The sequence below is a fragment of the Oncorhynchus clarkii genome, chromosome 15, assembly GCF_045791955.1.
Source record: "Oncorhynchus clarkii lewisi isolate Uvic-CL-2024 chromosome 15, UVic_Ocla_1.0, whole genome shotgun sequence".
In the NCBI taxonomy this organism is placed as follows: Eukaryota; Metazoa; Chordata; class Actinopteri; order Salmoniformes; family Salmonidae; genus Oncorhynchus; species Oncorhynchus clarkii.
The window spans coordinates 22,611,984-22,634,797 of record NC_092161.1 but is presented as its reverse complement, the minus strand read 5'-3'; the positions used below and the strand labels follow the sequence as shown (position 1 = coordinate 22,634,797).

The window sequence follows — 22,814 nt, the reverse complement described above, 5'->3', positions numbered from 1 at the left end:
GCTGCAGGAGGGACTGGTGCACTTCACAAAACAGATGGCATCATGAGGCAGGAAAATTATGTGGATATATTGAAGCAACATCTCAAGACATTAGTCAGGAAGTTAAAGCTTGGTCACAAATGGGTCTTTCAAATGGACAATGACCTCAAGCATACTACCAAAGTTGTGGCAAAATGGCTTAAGGACAACAAAGTCAAGGTATTGGAGTGGCCATCACAATGCCCTGACATCAATCCTATAGACAATTTGTGGGCAGAAATGAAATAGCATGTGAGAGCAAGGAGGCCTTCAAACCTGACTCAGTTACACCAGCTCTGTCAGGAGGAATGGGCCAAAATTCACCCAACTTATTGTGGGAAGCTTGTGGAATGCAACCTGAAATGTTTGACCCAAGTTAAAGAAATTAAAGGCATTGCTACCAAATACTAATTGAGTGTATGTAAACTTCTGACCCACTGGGAATGTGATGAAAGAAATAAAAGCTGAAATAAATCATTCTCTCGACTATTATTCTGACATTTCTAAAATAAAGTGGTGATCCTAACTGACCTAAGACAGGGATTTTTACTAGGATTAAATGTCAGGAATTGTGAAAAACTGAGTTTAAATGTATTTGGCTAAGGTGTATGTAAACGTCCGACTGTATGTGTATGTCGGTCTGCCTCTCTTCGTGTTGGCTTGTATGTGTGGCATTTGTGGAAGTCCATTGTGCACACTAGAGGATGTTAGGGTTGGGCAGTTTCCAGTATTTCCGTGAGTGCACACAAGGGGGCACTATTTCTTTCCAAACGTTAAATAAAATTCTAACAAAGTACTAGCGAATTAGCGTAGCAGACGCTAGCTAAATGGTAACAAGCGCAAGTGAACATAAACAAATTGCAAGGATAGACACCCCAGCTCAGAAAGTTGTACAACTATCTAAAAAAGGTTTGCTGCATGCACTCAAACACATATTAGACTGCAGGGATCTTGATCTAGGAGGGGATTGATGGTCTCTGCTGTAACCAAGAAGCTTGATCACCACTTGCTAACTTGCCACTTAGCTGGAGCCCTGAGCTGGAGAGAATTTATTTGTCACATCTTAGGTAGTTCAACTTTTTTGTTAAAATATATTTAGCTGGCAAACAGTAATAAAGTTAAAAGTATAACTTGATCACCTCCCTTGCGCTGCACAACACTGGATCGCCCCATCACGAAAGCTCCTGTTTGCTCCTTGCGCTCTTTATAAAAAAAATATACCATGTAACTGGCTCAATCAGCTACTTTGGGGAACTGCTTCACAATGAGAAAAAAATGCAACAGGCGAAAAATTATTCAATCTGCTTTATCTATTAAACTAGTCCACAAGTTCACTGCAGGTATTTCTTTAACAACTATTTCCCCCCCAAAAAAATGTCTATACATTGCATTTTGTTACGTTACAGCCCTGTTCTAATCTGCATACAAGCAAAACAAAAACCGTTTTTTAGAAATGTTTGCAAATGTATTACAACTAAAAAACAGAGATCACCTTTACATAAATATTCAGACTCTTTAATCAGTACTTTGTTGAAACACTTTTGGCAGCGATTACAGCCTTGAGTCTTCTTGGGTATGACGCTTTAAGCTTGGTACAGCTGTGTTTGGGGAGTTTCTCCAATTCTTCTCTGCAGATCCGCTCAAACTCTGTCCGGTTAGATAGGGAGCTTCACTGCACAGCTATTTACAGTTCTCTCCAGAGATTCGGGTTCAAGTCCGGGCTCTGGCTGGACCACTCAAGGACATTCAGAGACTTGTCCCAAAGCTACTCCTGTGTTGTCTCAGCTGTGTGCTTAGGGTCGTTGTCCTGTTGGAAGGTGAACTTTCGCCCGTCTGAGGTCCTGAGCGCTCTGGAGCAGGTCATATGTGGTACCTGGTTTCCTCCAGACATGACGCTTGGCATTCAGGCCAAAGAGCTCAATCTTTGTTTCATCAGACCAGATAATCTTGTTTCGCATGGTCTGGAGACTCCTTTAGGTGCCTTTTGGCAAACTCCAAGTGGGCTATCATATGCATTTTACTGAGGAGTGGCTTCCGTCTGGCCACTCTACCATAAAGGCCTGATCGGTGGAGTGCTGCACAGATGGTTGTCCTTCTGGAAGTTTCTCCCATCTCCACAGAGGAACTCTGGAGCTCTGTCAGAGTGACCATCGGGTTCTTGATCACCTCCCTGACCAAGTCCCTTCTCCCCTGATTGCTCAGTTTGGCCTGGGCGGCCAGCTCTAGTTAGAGTCTTGGTGGTTCCAAACTTCTGGGGACCTTCAATTCCCCAGAACACAATCCTTTCCCTGAGCTCAACAAACAATTCCTTTGACCTCATGGTTTGGTTTTTGCTCTGACTTGCACTGTCAACTGTGGGACCTTATATAGACAGGTGTGTGCCTTTCCACAGGTGGACTCCAAGTTGTAGAAACATCTCAAGGATGATTAATGTAAACAGGATGCACCTGAGGTCAATTTCGAGTCTCGTAGCAAAGAGTCTGAATACTTATGTAAATAAGGCATTTCTGTTTTCTATTTTTAATACATTTTCTAAAATAAATAAAAACCTGTTTACCCGTTGTCATTATGGGGTATTGTGGAAGAGTATTTAAAAAAATATATACATTTTTAGAATAAGGCTGTAACGTAACAAAATGGAAAAGGTGGGGGGGGGGGGGTGTTGACAGTATTGAAAATTATACCGTGGGTATTTCAGAATACCTCTCTATACGGTATACCGCCAAAGACTTGAGTGTTGCCACAAATCCTTAAATGCCGATGCCATCTGTCAACACCAGCCCGTCCCCTCACCCCACTTGTCTCCTCCACATAGTGTCATCCCAGTGCCACCTCCCCTTGCCAGTATACCTAGTGTCAGCCAGCCCCTACCCCTCCTCCATATCTCATGCCCAGTTCAGTTGATGAGGTCTGGGTTTTGGCTGAGGGCTTATGGGCTTAGAGCAGCGAGGGGACCCCCTGTGGGGCTCATCACCCAATCCGACCCCCAACTCTGCTCCTGTGTAGAGAATCCTCACACGGGGCACCTATATAACTTTTGTACTAATGCCCTCTCTTGTCCACTGAGGGGGGCTATAGCTAGAGCTGTGTCTGCCTCCCTCCGCTCACTGGGTATAGCCCCTGCTGGGAATACCCTGCACTCCATTAGACCTAGAGCTGTGGCTGCCTCCCTCCGCTCACTGGGTATAGCCCCTGCTGGGAATACCCTGCACTCCATTAGACCTAGAGCTGTGTCTGCCTCCCTCCGCTCACTGGGTATAGCCCCTGCTGGGAATACCCTGCACTCCATTAGACCTAGAGCTGTGTCTGCCTCCCTCCGCTCACTGGGTATAGCCCCTGCTGGGAATACCCTGCACTCCATTAGACCTAGAGCTGTGTCTGCCTCCCTCCGCTCACTGGGTATAGCCCCTGCTGGGAATACCCTACACTCCATTAGACCTAGAGCTGTGGCTGCCTCCCTCCGCTCACTGGGTATAGCCCCTGCTGGGAATACCCTGCACTCCATTAGACACTGGGTATAGAGCTGAATACCCTACACTCCATTAGACCTGTCTGCCTCCCTCCGCTCACTGGGTATAGCCCCTGCTGGGTATAGCCCCTGCTCACTGGGTATAGCCCCTGCTGGGAATACCCTACACTCCATTAGACCTAGAGCTGTGGCTGCCTCCCTCCGCTCACTGGGTATAGCCCCTGCTGGGAATACCCTGCACTCCATTAGACCTAGAGCTATGTCTGCCTCCCTCCGCTCACTGGGTATAGCCCCTGCTGGGAATTCCCTGCACTCCATTAGACCTAGAGCTGTGTCTGCCTCCCTCCGCTCACTGGGTATAGCCCCTGCTGGGAATACCCTACATTCCATTAGACCTAGAGCTGTGGCTGCCTCCCTCCGCTCACTGGGTATAGCCCCTGCTGGGAATACCCTACACTCCATTAGACCTAGAGCTGAGCTGTGGCTTCCTCCCTCCGCTCACTGGGTATAGCCCCTGCTGGGAATACCCTGCACTCCATTAGACCTAGAGCTGTGGCTGCCTCCCTCCGCTCACTGGGTATAGCCCCTGCTGGGAATACCCTGCACTCCATTAGACCTAGAGCTGTGGCTGCCTCCCTCCGCTCACTGGGTATAGCCCCTGCTGGGAATACCCTGCACTCCATTAGACCTCAGATGGTATAGAATACTGTATGTCATCATGTTGTGGCTATTGTCACATAGCATTCCCATAACATCCCAGGGGCCACATGGCTATAGCACAGCTGAGGCCCAGTGTTATGCTACTACACAGTAGGTTAGGGGTCGGCAACAGGCGGCTCGCGGGCCAAAACTGTCCCGCAAGTGTATTTTTTGCCCCCCCAAGTGTTTTGGGAATTAATCAAATAAATAAAAATCTGTTCCCAAGTATTCACACGAATAAAACATAAAAAAAATATATGTGAGATGTGATCATGTCTCAATGTATGAAATTACTGTTATTTTCAAATACAATCTCTTTTTAGTCTTAGTTGTGGGCAATTTATAGTGTGCATATTATTATAATTATGTTCTGGCACGCCCGATCGGCCCACAGGCTAGTTGCCTACCCCTGCAGTAGGTGGTTCCACTAGTATGCTTGTGTAGGAATAGCATGTAGCTGTGTGTGTGTGTGTGTGCGTGTGCGTGTGACTAAAGGCACGCAGCACAGTCTGGTACTGAATAAGTTATAAGCTGCAGACCGATTGGAAGCCTGAGGCTGAAAGATAAACTTCACAACGCTGCCTGTGGAGAATTGACTCCAAACTCCAGAGCTTGTCTGTGTAGAGAATGAGTCATTTAGAACTCGAAATGGGGAAACTCATTTGATCAGTACAATATCTGAATGCATCTTGCGTTCATGTTTACCCCTGGAAGACTCCCCTGCTGGTGAAGGGGGGGGGAAAAGTGACCTGTTATGACTCACCAACCATCTCTTGTCAGAGACACTCATGGGAAGAATAACAACTGCCGCGATAATTAACAAACAAAACGTTCTCTGCTACAAAAGTCATGAGGTATTTATGTATGACAACTAAGTCAGGGTTATGTTGAGTGTCTCATGTTTCCCCATGTGTGAACATTAGCATAGCACGCTAGCTAAGCGTGTCTGCACTGAACAGAGTTGTGAGGATAAGGGCTGGGAACCTGGTGGAGTAGAAGTGCTGCAGTGACCTTATACGTGCCGAACAGCACCATCGTGCTGCAGTGACCTTATACGTGCCGAACAGCACCGTCGTGCTGCAGTGACCTTATACGTGCCGAACAGCACCATCGTGCTGAAGTGACCTTATACGTGCCGAACAGCACCGTCGTGCTGCAGTGACCTTATACGTGCCGAACAGCACCATCGTGCTGCAGTGACCTTATACGTGCCGAACAGCACCGTCGTGCTACATTAGTCATGGAGTCAGTCACACCCCTGGAGACCTGCAACCTGTGGGCTCTGGGGATACGGTGCCACGCCCTGGTTCGGTACTTGGAGAGAACCACGACGGCTACCAAGACAATCTGTTGCTGTTCATCACAGGAACAGCTTCAACAGCTCCCCAGAGCATTGAGGGAGCGGCTCTAAGTGCTCCTCCATTGTCTCTCTAACATAGTAGGTCCGTTTCTGTCATGTGGTGCTTGATTAATGGAAAATATGATAAAGAGATGCTCCATTTGGAGTTTCAGTATTCAAAAGGCCAGAGAGACAACTGGGGCAAAGTGGCCCAGCCTTACTGGCTAATCACTTCCTGTAAAACCCTTCCTCCTCCATTGCTCCCTCCTTCCATTCCTCCTCTCCTCAGAACCGGCACGGCTTACCCGTGCAGCTTGGCAGCGTGGGGCTCTACAATTTAATTAGCTAGACTGAACAGTCCAGGAAAGAAAACAATCCCATATTAATCACAACACGGTTTACCTTAAATCTAATGTCAAAATGTTGATTTCCACCTAAGCAGAATACCCAAAAGTAATTATTTACAATGACAGGGCCCTAAACAATACCAACTGTAGTAATGCTTTTTACCTTTCTGTTAAAAATAGTCATAAATTGCTGAGTTGTATTCACTTTTGAGGACACCAGTTCAAGTACACAGTACAGACACTATATCATAAAAATATGAAAATATAGAAAATCCTATAGGATTTCTTTCCTATTTAACAAAAGTAAATATTCTAAATATAGTAACAATCAAATGCTAATTGACTTACTATAATATTTTACCTTGTTACTGTATCACTGTAAAATAAAAATCATTATACTTCGTGACAGTAGAAAATTGGCACCGTTTCATATAACTGACGACAAAGCATTTTCAGCCCAGCGTCCTCTGAGCGGCGCAGAGACATTCAAATGCCTGTCGACTCGTTACAACTTCAGCTTTAAGCACCAAGTGATTTTGTCCCTCTGTGACCACGAGATCTGGTCTAGTTTCGATTCTGCAAAATCGTTTGGTATTGTTTCATGTTGAGAGCTCTAAATCCATATAAGAACACCACAGCAAGATGGGACTGTTTTTGCTCCAATCGCTAGTCTCCCGTTTCATATGTCGTATTGTAGGTGGAGCTGCAGGATTCACAGGCAGACGAAATGTATCCTTTGTCTGGATAGGCCAGAAAATGTGGCATGTCGCGCCTTATTCAAATGAGGTGTCAGAAGCGGGACAACCAGAGCCTTCACAGAGTGCACAGCAATTGATGTTGCACCGTTCAGAGCACTCTGTACACAAACATTTCAATGCCTATACTGTACTATAAAACTGTGTGGTCTGTGCCTGTTTCTGTATACTTGACCAAATTGCTGTGTTTTTGTTTGTATTTGCTGAGTTCAATCACCTACTCACTACGAAGTAAACACAGCTTTCTCCTCCTCCTAAAATGTCATTCAGTACACCAGCATGTCACTAGGGTAGCACGGAGTCAGCAGCCAAAAAGCCACAGTATTACCAGTCCCTCAGCGGGACTATTCATTCACACAGGGGTTACTGAGGCAACGGGCCAATGAGGATGCATGAGTGATTTGACACCTATGTTGCATTTTGAGTGTTCAGTGGCAAAATTTGAAATTGCAGCTCGTACACTACCAAAGTTCAGTTATATTGAATGGACCATCAATAAGCGTCTACAGCTGTAAAGATGTACACAATATCTGTTACTACTTTCATTTCTTAGACTGCATTGTTGAACTTGGTTTTGTTTTCAAAGTAAGTGAGCCCTTTGAAGTTCACGCTTTTGTCTAGATGAGAGAGGGAGAGCGACTGTATGCATGCTTTAAACTCTCTTCCCTCTTCACACACGAGGTGCCCTGGGCGATGGCTGGCCAGACGAGGCTTGCATTCCCACCGACCTGCCATTCACCCAAAGCGTCTCCACAGTGATCAGTCGCCATGCCAGCCACCTGGCGGCCAGCCCCGAGGACCGCCCTGACTCTGGCTGGCCCCTCCGAGAGGTCTCGGCGGTGGGGGAGGAGAGGGAAAGCAACGAAGGAAACGACCGCAAACAACAGCAGAAGAAGAAGAAGAAAAGGAGGCCCCGGGATGATGTGTACGACCTGGTAGAGAACAGGGACCACCCGGAGGCTCAGGCTGAAAACACATCCCTGTCAGAGGGCCACCACAGGGTCTCCCCCCGCAAGGACAGGGACAGGATGGATGGAGGCTGGGAGCGCGAAGAGCCAGGGAGAAGTGGAGGCAGGGGAAAGAGGGGCAAGAGCAGGAAGAAGCTTCCAGAAGAGTGGGGAGTCACAGCTGAGCCATTCGTGCCCTCTTCTGCCTCCTCTGCCAATGATCTCCCTGAAGGTGTGTTAGACCAACTAGTGCCCCCCATCACCCATTCCCAGCCCCTGGAGAACCCCTACTCCAACAAGGGTCTGAGTCCTGCCAGTGAGGAGTTCTACGGGGGCCTCTTCCCTCCATCTCTCACCCAGGACCTGCTCTCTCTCACAGCTCCCACCTCCCCTCCACCGGCCCTGGGCTGTGAGCTCCTGCCTACCGCCCCTGTCTCCATGCCCACCAGTCAGGGAGACTTCTCGCCCAAGAACACCTTCCCCATGGCCTCATGTCCAGGAGACCCATTCACTGCTAGCTACCAAGACCTGCTCATGGATACAGAGAACGCTAGCATGGGCAATGCCAAAGAGGCTTTCTCCACAACCTTTCCCCTAGATTCCCCAGTTCATGAGTCGGGTGTCAAGGTGGTGTTTGATCATGACACCCCCATGCACGATGTCCATATGAAAAATGCCTTAAGTTTAAGCCTCACCCGCCAACCAGATCGTGGCCTGCCCCCATTGGAGAAGTTCAGTGAGCTCACAGCGACCGCTCCCCCTTTCTCCCCCTCTGACAGCTCCTGGCTCATCAATGACTCCAACTTCAACAACGACTCCTTTGAGTTCAGTGACATCACTCCAGGGCGCCCACTACCGCTTGGCCTAGCCTTCGACACACCCAGCCCAGCCCCCCTCCGCTCCCCCAAAACCATACCCGAATATCACCCCAGGGAGGGCAAATCCCCATCACAGAATATACCCACGAAGTCCCCCTCCTCCTCTTCCACCAAAAGCCCCACCTCCCCGGGGTCTGGTCTGAACCCCGCTGCCAAGCCCTTCTTCCCCAGCTTTGCCGAACTCACGGAGCCCCTGGTGGTGGTGGCCCCCATGTCTGAAGGTTTGTTGCAGTGGCATGTGCTCTCCACTAGGGGGATTGGAAGATTAGAGGAGTAGCCCCGTACCTTGCATGGGCATGTGGCGCCAAGACTGGGCTGGGACCGACTCAATAGCCCAGTCTAGACAGCCTGACTGACTAACATACAGGTTCCCCGAAAATATACACTGTCCGAGGGGCTTGGCTTTTTTGGGGGGGTTTTTCCTCTCACCCACAAGGCACTGCTGCGTCTGGGCAGTGCTGGAGTGTTCTCATTAACCCTATGGTGTGCTACTAACCACCACACACAGCGTCACCAGTTTCCCCGGGCACTTTGTTTCATAACCAGACCTCTCTTCCTTCCTGCTGTATCCAGGTGTCTCTGATAACAGTCTAGTGTGTGTCTACTGGACCTCCGTGATTCGTCTTTGTCTCCTCTGTGTTGAATTAACATTGGTTTCCTTGTCTTCTTCTCTTTAGCTAGCATTTCCTCCAGAGAGGAACCTCTAAACAGTTCTTTGGATGTTTTGTCCAAACCTCTGCAGTGCATGACCGCTCTCTAACCAAAGCATGCCTGAATGAATGTACCCTCCAATCAGATTCTCATTGTCTCCTTCTCTCTTTCCATGTCCTGGCGATTTTCATATCCCTTTTGCCTCTACGACGGCCGCCCCAATAGGTGAGTCAGAAATCTCCTTGATCTTTTTGGGGAATATATTGTGGGAAATAGGGATCAATATTTTCCTTCTAATCTACCAAGTTTCAATAACGGGAATAATTCATATTAATCCTGAGAGGCCCAGGAAATATCGCAAAATCAGAAGTTCCCATTTAAAGCGTTTAGAACCAAGATATGGTCATTATGCCAGGGTTCTCCCTTAATTAGAGGGGTGCTGCTCCACCATGTAAAGAATTTAAACTGATATTTGGTCATGATAAAGTAACTATCCAATGACATTGTTGTGAATTGCGAAACGGGCTGTTCACAAATTCAGAGCGTTCTCACGTTCCTCAATTAATTCAGCACATTTCAGCGGTGGTTCTCGACGCAGAGCGCACCCAGGATGCACAGATCGCACGCAGGATGTACAGAGCGCACGCAGGATGCACACAGCTCACCCCGAGTGTAACTTTGTAACAGCAGTCAAGCAAAATTCAAAATGACCAAAGTTGCTAAAAATGCCGGATAACCTCCTTCAACGAATGACAGAATATCTCCGGTATTTGGCCAAATGGAGTTGATGATTATACAGATAGCAGATCAGTTCATGAATAACCAAGAGATGAAGAGTGGAAATAGTTGAAATATCAAGGTATCTTCACCAATCTTAGGGACCAATTCTGTTTAAAAACAAAATCCATATGTACTCTTATTGTTGATCACACATTCCCTACCGCAGATCTCATATGGGCAGCAAGAAACGAGACAGAGAAGCGGGTGAATTGTCATAGCGGGATTTTGACATGAATAGGCGAGAGAAGTGCTTTGATAAAGCGACCTATGGTTTACAGAATAAAGTTAGGACTTTCCATGCGAGACAGGAGTGGGGATTTTGGGTTTCAGCGGGATTGGGACCGGATAGAATAAGAACCTAATCTAGGACAGGAGAAGGGAGAATTTTCCCTCGTGCCTTTTTTTTTTTTACAGACTGTGACAGAAATACCTATGTAGTGAATTGTCCGTAGGCCTATCACATTTGTGACTGTCCAAAGAGGCACAATGACAGCTCAAAGAGGCACACATTATTTTATAAGCTATACTGTAGAGGTTTCCTCTAGGGTTTATTAACTTCATTCGGGTCGCGTGTGCAGTCCGTGTCAATAATGCGTGTGCTTTGAATTCACGGTGACTTTGTGTGAATGAAATATTCTCGAGGCTTCTAAAGGCTTCCATGCAACAACCTGTTTGGATAATGTGCAATTAAATGTTTTGCTAATCTGCTGCTGCGCACGTTATGTATTTTGTGAAATTGCGTCAGTGCCACATTGGCGGGGGGGGGGGGAGGAATGTGAAGTGTTCCTGGGACAGTCCCGGGATCCCGGTTGCCCATCTTAATCCCTTGTGGGAAATAAATTGTGGGAAAGTCTTGCGTTGCAATGCACCACAGTGAAGCAATCTCTTTGAGACAGGGTGAGACGTTGCTGAACAAAAAGTGTCTTGGGGCTGAATCCAAGCAGCTGGGGACACTGGGACAGGAGAGTGGAATATAGAACAGAACTGAGAGAGAGGTTGTGTTAGGAGATGGGCACACTTGTTTGAGAGCTCCAGATGTTGGCTAGCACCCCTTGGGTCTCCCCTGGTGCCCTGTGTGCTCTCTCCGAAGGCCAGGAGGGCTGAGTGAAGGTCAGCCGAACCCCCCCGTAGAGTCGCCTACATAAGCTGCCATGTTCAGGCCGAGCGAACCCCACTGGCACCTTGACTCTCGCTGAGCTGAGAGGGGCGAGCGCCTCAAACCCCCTCTAACCCCTCCCTCCCAGGCAACTCGCCCAGAATGCACTGCAGCCAGAAGAGTATTGTCCAATAAGAGACCACATTCAGCACACTCTCTACTCTCGCTGCTGTTTCACAGTATTTCTCCCATTTCCCCCTTACATAATAAAGATACTGGGATATACACACCTCTTCCGTTCTAATGCAGTCATCTGGGGACGATGACTGACTCTTTAACTCCACAGTCGTTGCTCAAAGGAGCAAGTGGTAAACGAGCGTCAGTCAGTTTTTTTTTATCACAGCTTTATTTTAAGCCATGTGTACTGAATGTGCCCCTCAAGATACAGCTGCCACAGCCAATTAGATGCCGCCTTCACCATCGGGCAGCTTTAAGTGAGCGCACAATGCCCAAACTACACACATTTCTATATATTTATTAACTTTGGCAATCTGGGTTCCTCTGTAATGAAGAGTTATGACAGTCGCCAACTCCCTCGCATTCACTTTGGAGAAATAGTCCGCCGAGTAGCGTGTGAAGTATTTGTTTATTTATGAGCGCCCCGGCGAGATGCCAGTATATAAATAGACTATGTTGACACGCAGCGTTAAAGCGCAGCTCAGCAGGCACCACTCTGATTAATTGAAGAAGCGGACGAGTAGATACAGTTTACCGTTTCATCCCGCATCACTTCCTGTCCGTGGCTTCCTCGTCAGCGCGGTGCAGCCAAAGATTCGTTCTAATGAGACGTGAGCCCGTTATTCACCTGTGGCGATAGATAGAGAAAGTGAAGTGTATAAAAATGGCTTTATTTGGTCTGGCACCTTGAGTCAGCCATCGCAGCAGGGCCCATTGTTCATCTAAAAGTGTATGGCTTTTAACTGTTACAATCTGTTCCTTGAGATGAATAGCCTGATGTGTGGGTGGGTGGGTTTTGGGAGAGACACAGCTGCCTCTGTTGCCCCTCTGTAATTTGCTCTCTTTGTCAGTGTTCAAGGGGTGGAGCTGTGTCACTGGGGGTGCTATTTAGGCCTCGTAGGAGACAGGAGATAAGGCTGCTGTGTCCCAGCCCATCCTTCACCCAGCATGCTCTTTCCTGGGATGAAGGACAAGATTAGCCCAACAGCAGTGTGTGTGTGTGTGTGTGTGTTCTGTTTCTCATGTTTTTTTCAGTGTGTGAAGTTCAGTAGACAATTCTTGTTGTTACCCATACGAGTGGAAAAGTGCACCGTTAGCTCAGGGCAAAATCCTTTGACAGCTCAGCCACTGCCACTCAGTATCTGTGTGTGTTTGTGGGACAAGGGGTCATTCATGTGCTTTTCATTTGGACACAGGCCAGAGATTAAGCACCTCTCAGCTTCAGTGAAGATTCTTTTTAAACAGCATTTTAGTATATCTCCAAGGGCTCAACACAAACTAGTATTGGATTTCCTCTACACATATGATAGCATTTCAGAGTGTTATCATGTCGACTTGGTCTTGGTGGGGTGTGTGTGTGTGGTGTTAGATAAAGTTAGTCTGGCCTTGCTACCCCTCATTACTGGTCTGTTGGTGTATTTATAGACCAACCAATACGGGGCATATCCTTGCCCTCACTAAGCCTCTCTACCATTCACAACCCCCCTGTGACCCAATGTAATATTGATGGGATTTGTGTGGTTTAGATAAGTCGAGCATTCCTGGCCTTTTGAGGTGAGGCAGTCAGACTGTTAACTTGCCTCTGTGAATGACAACACCCCTTGGCCATTTGGGGGTCAGTGGGAGGAGTACAACGCCTTAACAGAGGTGCCAACGTGCCACCGATGTGCCCCCACAGTGTCCCCATGTCACTGTGACTGCACACAGCCACAAAACGAGTCATTGGTGTTATTTTAGGGCCACGGCCCAGAACAACGAAGCTTCATAAATATTCCAGCCACCTATTTCTATCTATGGTGTTTTTCACTGTTCCTGGGGGGCGGATTTCTTTAATAGGCTGTTGACGGATGGGATCCTAGAAGGGACAAGAGTACAGTATTAGCAGTACTGTGTATTAGCAGTACTGTGTATTAGCAGTGCTGTGTATTAGCAGTGCTGTGTATTAGCAGTGCTGTGTATTAGCAGTACTGTGTATTAGCAGTACTGTGTATTAGCAGTACTGTGTATTAGCAGTACTGTGAATTGATGGGTTGTGGCGTGAAGGGGGTAACCTATGTGATTTCACCATTGTGAAAGCCAGGACTCCCACGGGTGCTGTTTTAGAAAAGGGTTATTATCAGGTAGTGGGGGCTATCTCTGTAAAGGAGTGTTACAGTCCGAGCCAGTGGGGTTTGGATAGAGTTTTGCTCTATCTCGGTCGTATCCCTATGAGAATATGCTGGAAGCCAGACCGCAACATTACACTTCTGTTATCACTGATGGGAAGAACACATTGGATCAGAGGGGCGAGGGCGATACGGAATAGTTGTGTAGCAATACCACGATCTCTATTCTGTAACACACTTTCTGATTCTCAAAAAAAATATATATAATACTCCATCCGTTTGGCTTTAAATGCCTTAGTATCTTCATTTCCTTAGTTGTAAAGGCAGCAACAGGTTTTCCTTTGAAACCACCCGTTATAACAGTGCCACGGCCGGGTTGGTGTCATCCACTGCTCTCTGTTGCGTCAGCCACTCTAGAACAGCTGTAATTCCATTGTAAGTGCTATTTGATTTCCAGTTACGCTGCGTCACATCACTGTCAGTCGCTTGCGTATAACCATCAATCAAGAAGCCAGTCATCTGACCTATAAGGTGTGTGGGGTTTCTGTGTCACTTCCATTCCATTCTTCTCCACCAATAATAGGGAGAGCGTGGCTATTCTTCGAAATACCATGTTTTCATTGGAGAAGATTTTTATCTGAGACCACGGTCTCCTTCACAGATGAGCCCTGATGAGCATTTGAACGTGGAGTCATCCGTGACAGTGTTGATCGGGATTTTTGCCACCAGTCCTGTCCCCTTGATGTGGTGAGACAGAAGCACCCAGGTGTGGGCTCAGGGCATGTGGTTATACAGTGAGCTCCAGAAGTATTGGCACAGTGACAAATGTTTTGGTTCTGTACTCCAGCACTTTGGATTTGAAACGACACATATTCCCCCCATTTTAGGGTAACAAAAATATTGGGACAGATTCACTTGTGTGTATTAAAGTAGTAAAAAGTTGAGTATTTGGTCCCATATTCAATGTCCACATCAAGCTTGTGACTCTACAAACTTGTTGAATGCCTTTGCTGTTTGTTTTGGTTGTTTTTCAGATTATTTTGTGCCCAAAAGAAAGAAATAAATGCTAAATAATGTATTGTGTCATTTTGGAGTCACTTTTAGTGTAAATAGGAATAGGATATGTTTCTGAACACTTTTACATTAATGTGGATGCTACCATCATTACAGATCATCAAGAATGAATCGTGAATAACGATAAATAATACCCCCCCCCCCCAGAAAAAATGCTAACCTTCCCTGTTATTGTAATGGTGAGAAGGTAGCATGTCTTGGGGGTATTGAGCCAAAACAACACAAAATGTGTCACTGTCCCAATACTTTTGGAGCTCACTGTAAATAAATCTTCTGACACAGCCCCCATGGAGACAGACAAACCTATCCACAGCAGGGCTGCTCTGCTGTCCACTGGCCCTCAGCAACATTGCAAAGTACAGAGCGGAAGAGTTAAAGGCTTTGATTCCTCTGCTGTTCCTCTGAGAGCGATATTGTGTGTGTGTGTGGGGGGGGGTCGTCTGTCTGGGTGATGTCTTTTTGATCTAAAGGTAACATTGCGACAGACAGTTGTTTGTTCATGTGAACGAGACAATGTGTGTGAACAGTGAAAATCCTTGTGGGCTTACATTGCCTTACTAATGCTTCAGAAAGCTACACGTAAAGGTGTTTATGATTTGAAGACTACTAGAGACATGGCAGACTTGAATAAAATGGAGTGTAAAATGTTGTATAAATGTTACACAAATGTGAATGTTGTGAAAAGGGTAGGAAAGGTCAGATTGTTGATTTGATTTTTCCAGTGGTAGACAGTTATAGATGTGCCTTTGGGGAGGGTGGGGTCTGGCTAGTTGCCATCGTAACTGAGGAGCAGTTAATGTTGCCATGGGGATGGCAACTGATGCTGAGAACGTAGGCTGAGGCTAAAATATCTTTATCAGTGACGCACACACCCCAACAGTCATGTGTACACACACACACACACACACACACACACACACACACACACACACACACCAACCACACAGTAACATGACACTCACAAACAGATCGCATGTACAGTTGAAGTCAGAAGTTTACATACACCTTAGCCAAATATATTTAAACTCAGTTTTTCACAATTCCTGACATTTAATCCTAGTAAAAATCCCTGTCTTAGTTCATTTAGGATCACCACTTTATTTTAAGAATGTGAAATGACAGAATAATAGTAGAGAGAATTATTTATTTCACATTTAATTTCTTTCATCACATTCCCAGTGGGTCAGAAGTTTACATACGCTCAATTAGTATTTGGTAGCATGGCTTTAAATTGTTTAACTTGGGTCAAACGTTTTGGGTAGCCTTCCACAAGCTTCCCACAATAAGTTGGGTGAATTTTGTCCCATTCCTCCTGACAGAGCTGGTGTAACTGAGTCGGCTTTTTCAGTTCTGCCCACAAATTTTCTATAGGATTGAGGTCAGGGCTTTGTGATGGCCACTCCAATATCTTGACTTTGTTGTCCTTAAGCAATTTTGCCACAACTTTGGAAGTATGCTTGGGGTCATTGTCCATTTGGAAGACCCATTTGTGACCAAGCTTTAACTTCCTGACTGACGTCTTGAGATGTGTCTTCGATATATCCACATAATTTCCCTCCCTCATGATGCCATCTATTTTGTGAAGTGCACCAGTCCCTCCTGCAGCAAAGCACCCCCACATGATGACGCTGCCACCCTCGTGCTCCATGGTTGGGATGGTGTTCTTCGGCTTGCAAAGCCTCCCCCTTTTTCAACCAAACATGACAATGGTCATTATGGCCAAACAGTTCTATTTTTGTTTCATCAGACCAGAGAACATTTCTCCAATAAGTACGATCTTTGTCCCCATGTGCAGTTGCAAACCGGAGTCTGGCTTTTTTATGGCGGTTTTGGAGCAGTGGCTTCTTCCTTGCTGAGTGGCCTTTCAGGTTAAGTCGATATATGACTCGTTTTACTGTGGATATAGATACTTTTGTACCTGCTTCCATCAAGATCTTCAAAAGGTCTTTTGCCTCTGTTCTGGGATTGATTTGCACTTTTCGCACCAAAGTACGTTCATCTCTAGGAGACAGAACGTGTCTCCTTCCTGAGCAGTATGACGGCTGCTTGGTCCCATGGTGTTTATACTGGCGTACTATTGTTTGTACAGATGAACGTGGTACCTTCAGGCATTTGGAAATTGCTCCCAAGGATGAACCAGACTTGTGGAGGTTTTTTTCTGAGGTCTTGGCTGATTTCTTTTGATTTTCCCATGATGTCAAGCAAAGAGGCACTGAGTTTGAAGGTAGGCCTTGAAATACATCCACAGGTACACCTCCAATTGACTCAAATGATGTCAATTTGCCTGTCATTTATGTAAACTTCTGACCCACTGGGAATTGTGATACAGTGAGTTATAAGTGAAATAATCTGTCTGTAAACAATGGTTGGAAAAATGACTTGTGTCATGCACAAAGTAGATGTCCTAACCGATTTGCCAAAACTATAGTTTGTTAACAATATATTTGTGGAGTGGTTAAAAAACTAGTTTTAATGACTCCAACATAACTGTATGTAAACTTCCGACTTCAACTGTATGTTTAAATACAATTTCCTTTTTTCTCATGCAACCTCATTAGTGTGAAACTGATCATGTACACGGAAACAACAAAGCGTTACGCTGGACGGTGCAGTACATCACAGCACCAGCCACTCGATCAGGGTCTTAAAGGTGCAATATGCAGAAATCGCTCTGCCATTTCCTGGTTGCAAAAATTCGAAAACAGTGCCTTGCGAAAGTATTCGGCCCCCTTGAACTTTGCAACCTTTTGCCACATTTCAGGCTTCAAACATAAATATATAAAACTGTATTTTTTTGTGAAGAATCAACAACAAGTGGGACACAATCATGAAGTGGAAAGACATTTATTGGATATTTCAAAAAATTTTAACAAATCAAAAACTGAAGAATTGGGCGTGCAAAATTATTCAGCCCCCTTAAGTTAATACTTTGTAGCGCCACCTTTTGCTACAGTTTTATATCTTTATGTTTGAAGCCTGAAATGTGGCAAAAGGTCGCAAAGTTCAAGGGGGCCGAATACTTTCGCAAGGCACTGTAGCTCGCCTAATTTCAATTAATGTGACAAAACAAGCAATGTATAGTGTAGATAATCATTTTACCATCTAAATCGCTGTGAAATATATTTTCAGTAACCAAAAATATAGTATTTTCAACTGTTTGACGCTAGTGTACAAAATCGAAAGTAAAAGATGCAAAAACAAATTGTAAGAACTGGAAGCTCAAAAGAGTGCATATAGAACAGATCTACCGCTTCTTAGACTTGTTTTCAATGCTTATGATAGATCTATAACTCACATTTCTATGTGAATTTGGTCGGGTCGCCCAAAAAGTTTTTAAAAACGCTGCTTTAATTATACAAAACATATTAATGAAGCAGCCCTGGGCTTGTTTCTGTTTCTATAATGGGCTCTGGAATCGGGTGATTTCTAAAACCGGTGGGCGGCTGCCTGAATGTGGAAGGAGGAAGGGAGCAGTCTGCTGTCAAAGAATAATATAATATTCCTGGCAGAGCAGAGCAGCATAGCAGAGGGACTGTTCCACCTCCCCTTCCACTCACTCTCCTGACACAGCTGGCATAATCCATAATCCAGACTTGATGGAATTCAAATGAAATGTCTACATTGTAGCATCCAAACCTGGGGCTGACACTGTTTGATTTACAGCAGACATGCTAGGATTATTTTTAGATTCCATAAACTGGAATAATCCAACAGTGTTTTACTCTGAGCTGTGCTGGTACCAATTTCTTCTCATTGCAAGAAATTGCTGGTTCTCGCCCTCTCACTACAAGAATGTGTTCCTTCTCGCCCTTGTATTTGAAAGTTTATGTAATGCTGGTTAAAGGAGAAGTGAGTGGACTTCCTTCCCTGGATTTCTTCTCATTGCGATGTTTCACACTTTATATATGCACCTTCTTTCTCGTCCGCTGTATTTGAATGGCGGTGGTCTTACGGTGCTGGATAAAGGAGAAATGACTGAGAAATGTCTTGTCACTTTAGAGTGAAAGGCTTGACAACCACATGCTGGCAGTACATGTCACACCAAATTGAATTCCGAATCAATCTGCTCAAAAACCTAAGCCCAAAATGCAGCCATCACTAAGATTTCATATCAATTGGACATGTCATGAATACATATATCCACTCTTGAGTCGTCGCCCCCCCCCCCCCCCCCCCCCCCCCCCCCCCCCAAAAAAAAATCCTCCCATTTGATTGAGTGTCCGTCGTTTATACAATTTAGGGAATTTGGGGAGCTGACCTGATCTGAGCTCGTTGGGCATTAATCAGGGATCAGTTGTGTCCAGAGTGGGAACGGCTGTGAATCTAGCAGAGCGATTTGGCCACATCCATAATCAATAGCAATGGATGAGGGATCCGAGCACATCTGCTATAATAGAACTAAAATGGTGGGGCGGTTTATGGACGTATCGATTTTACCGCACAAGATTGAACAGCTATTTCACATTGATAGATGGTTACGCGGATCTCAGGCCAATTGTTAGTTGTCTGCAGCACTTTAATAGGGCTCTGTTGTTGTTCCAGGACAATTATAATGGCAATCTGCCCAATACATCAGGCAATAGTCAGCTTCTCATCAGAAGAAAGCTATTAGATAGGTGAAAGTAATATGTCAGAGGCTAGGTGCAGCTTATGTCAGTGTTCAGAAGTAGACCCAGTTTCAACCTGTAGAATAGATTCCATTGAATACAAGGGAGTAACTACTGAAGCATCAACTCAATAAACCCTTTCAGTCATAGTGAGCAATCAAAGCACATTGTCATGTTATTTTTAACACCGTACTATTTTCTGAAATATGACCTAGAATTAATTTCAATATGAGTGAAAAAGTTTTCCTTCCCAATTGTTTTTGAATGAAGTACGTTCAAAAGCAGCGTTTCTGTGTTGGAATGGGGTGGGTATACCCCAACAACAGAATGGGGTGGGTATACCCCAACAACGGAATGGGGTGGGTATACCCCAACAACGGAATGGGGTGGGTATACCCCAACAACGGAATGGGGTGGGTATACCCCAACAACGGAATGGGGTGGGTATACCCCAACAACACAATGGCAACAATGGAATGGGGTGGGTATACCCCAACAAAAGAATGGGGTGGGTATACCCCAACAACGGAATGGAGTGGGTATACCCCAACAACGGAATGGGGTGGGTATACCCCAACAACGGAATGAGGTGGGTATACCCCAACATCGGAATGGGGTGGGTATACCCCAACATCGGAATGGGGTGGGTATACCCCAACAACGGAATGGGGTGGGTATACCCCAACAACGGAATGGGGTGGGTATACCCCAACAACGGAATGGGGTGGGTATACCCCAACAACAGAATGGCAACAACGGCATGGGGTGGGTATACCCCAACAAAATAATGGGGTGGGTATACCCCAACAACGGAATGGGGTGGGTATACCCCAACAACGGAATGGGGTGGGTATACCCCAACAACGGAATGGGGTGGGTATACCCCAACAACGGAATGGGGTGGGTATACCCCAACAACGGAATGGGGTGGGTATACCCCAACAACGGAATGGGGTGGGTATACCCCAACAACGGAATGGGGTGGGTATACCCCAACAACGGAATGGGGTGGGTATACCCCAACAACGGAATGGGGTGGGTATACCCCAACAACGGAATGGGGTGGGTATACCCCAACAACGGAATGGGGTGGGTATACCCCAACAACGGAATGGGGTGGGTATACCCCAACAAAAGAATGGGGTGGGTATACCCCAACAAAAGAATGGGGTGGGTATACCCCAACAAAAGAATGGGGTGGGTATACCCCAACAACAGAATGGGGTGGGTATACCCCAACAACAGAATGGCAACAACGGAATGGGGTGGGTATACCCCAACAACGGAATGGGGTGGGTATACCCCAACAACGGAATGGGGTGGGTATACCCCAACAACAGAATGGTGTGGACGTAACCCCAAACAACAGAATGGTGTAGGTGTATATGGTCACAAAATATGCAAGTAGACTGCTGATTGGCCAGATCATCCTCTATGAAGAAATTGCAAGCATTTTAGAAACGGTCTGTTTGAGGTGGGATTTTTGAAGTGTTTTTTTTCACCAATTTATGCTTTGGCCACAGATAAGAGTATAGGATGAGTCTTTTAAAAGTTCGATTTTCACTGGACAGTTATCTGTCTCGTAATGTGGGCCCCCCCCCCCCCCCCTCCCAAGCTATTTGCAGCTGAAATGATCTGTCTGGAGGCCAGTCTATCAGCATGACACAGACATTGCTGGATTAACAGACTTGCATAGGCATTAGCAGCTGAAAGACCGTAGCAGAATGATGACTGTGATTAATTGAAAGATACCATTAACTCAAGAGCAGTGTGAGAGCAGCTCATTGGTTCGTAGATCTGCAGATAATAATATACGAAAATGCCCCCAGTTGATTTTGGCCTCTCCCTCTCCTCCTCTCAACTCTCTCCCCCTCCTCCTCTCACCTCTCTCCCCTTCCTCCGTTCATATATTCCTCTGGCTCCACTTGGTTGCCGTGGCAAGGATCCTGTTGCCATGGAAATGGGAGGCAGTTGCTTTTGGAGACATTTGGTAGAGGGGGCTACCAAGGAAACAATGGGTGTGTGACAGCAGGGGGAGGGGGGACTGATTTGAGCTAAAAATAGAACCACTAAAGACTCTGTCTCGCTTTCTCTCTCTTCCGCCCCACTCCTTCTCTCTCTGTGTCTTCTCATCTCTCCATCCACACCGTTCTTACCTTTCTCTTTCTCTCTCTTCCGCCCCACTCCTTCTCTGTCTGTGTCTTCTCATCTCTCCATCCACACCGTTCTTCCCTTTCTCTTTCTCTCTCTTCCGCCCCACTCCTTCTCTCTCTGTCTTCTCATCTCTCCATCCACACGGTTCTTCCCTTTCTCTTTCTCTCTCTTCCGCCCCACTCCTTCTCTCTCTGTGTCTTCTCATCTCTCCATCCACACCGTTCTTCCCTTTCTCTTTCTCTCTCTTCCGCCCCACTCCTTCTCTCTCTGTCTTCTCATCTCTCCATCCACACGGTTCTTCCCTTTCTCTTTCTCTCTCTTCCGCCCCACTCCTTCTCTCTCTGTGTCTTCTCATCTCTCCATCCACACCGTTCTTCCCTTTCTCTTTCTCTCTCTTCCGCCCCACTCCTTCTCTCTCTGTGTCTTCTCATCTCTCCATCCACACGGTTCTTCCCTTTCTCTTTCTCTCTCTTCCGCCCCACTCCTTCTCTCTCTGTGTCTTCTCATCTCTCCATCCACACCGTTCTTCCCTTTCTCTTTCTCTCTCTTCCGCCCCACTCCTTCTCTCTCTGTGTCTTCTCATCTCTCCATCCACACGGTTCTTCCCTTTCTCTTTCTCTCTCTTCCGCCCCACTCCTTCTCTCTCTGTGTCTTCTCATCTCTCCATCCACACGGTTCTTCCCTTTCTCTTTCTCTCTCTTCAGCCCCACTCCTTCTCTCTCTGTGTCTTCTCATCTCTCCATCCACACCGTTCTTCCCTTTCTCGTTCTCTCTCAGAGAAGTGAAGGCACTAATTTGAGCACTGACTTCTTTTTCACTTTTAGATTTAGCCTCACTGTTCAACGCTGCTGTGCCTCTCCTCAATTGTAAAGCTTACATTTGGAGTACTGCACCTCCTGAATAATTTACCTCTGAGTATGTGCTTGTTTAATGGCTTGACTGATTGGCCTATTTACATATTCTGTAGGGCACCGGGTTAAATAAAGCCCCCTTTACTCTCATCAGTGTTCTTAGTTAATGGCCACCTATCTAACCTATTTGCAGCATACTCCGTAGATAGTTCACCGATGACAGGCTCCAGTGCAAGGATGGAACATTTTTGGATGGAACGTTGCAGAAATATGTTATTCATTTGATGGATCTGAAAAATAATTCACATTTCTTGCGACTGTTTTTACCTCCCTGTTGCTTCCATTGTTGCTTCCATTGTTAGAAATGATTTGATTTAACTTGATTACTTGATTACTTTTATCCAAATATCCACGGCTAAATGAAGTTATGGAACGGTTTGCAACTTTCTGCTTCCTTTCTACGTTATTATTGTTGTTTGTCTATTAGAAACGGTGCTTTAGTAGCACTGTGGGATTATGTAAAAGAGCCTCTGTGTGTGTTTGTGTGTTCGCGTGCATGCGTGTCTGTACGTCCAGCCACCCAGCCAGCCGGGCCAGGCAGAGTGAGGTCATCACTGGAGAGGGGGCGCTCTGTGTCCCTGTCCTTGAGGGGCTTGGGTATCACTCATTTGGGATTGCGAGAGGGCTATGATGTGACAGTGACAGATGCCTCCAGCCTGCCTGTGAGTCGGCAGGGTCAGCATGGCCCAAATATACACATTATTATTCCACTGTGTCTGCCTAGCACTACCCTACCCTACACTACCC

At 46.1% G+C, this 22,814-nt stretch overlaps 1 protein-coding gene across 24 annotated transcripts in view; it reads left to right on the top strand.

Annotated features, from left to right (window-relative positions):
• LOC139367067 (microtubule-associated protein 4) overlaps window positions 1–22,814 on the top strand; it is a 120,702-nt gene that overhangs the window by 58,413 nt on the left and 39,475 nt on the right. For all 24 annotated transcript variants that reach the window (XM_071105059.1, XM_071105058.1, XM_071105051.1 and 21 more), the window contains one exon: window positions 7,309–8,673. In XM_071105059.1, the coding sequence (XP_070961160.1) occupies window positions 7,309–8,673 (1,365 nt within the window). The remainder of the gene's footprint in view (window positions 1–7,308; window positions 8,674–22,814) is intronic.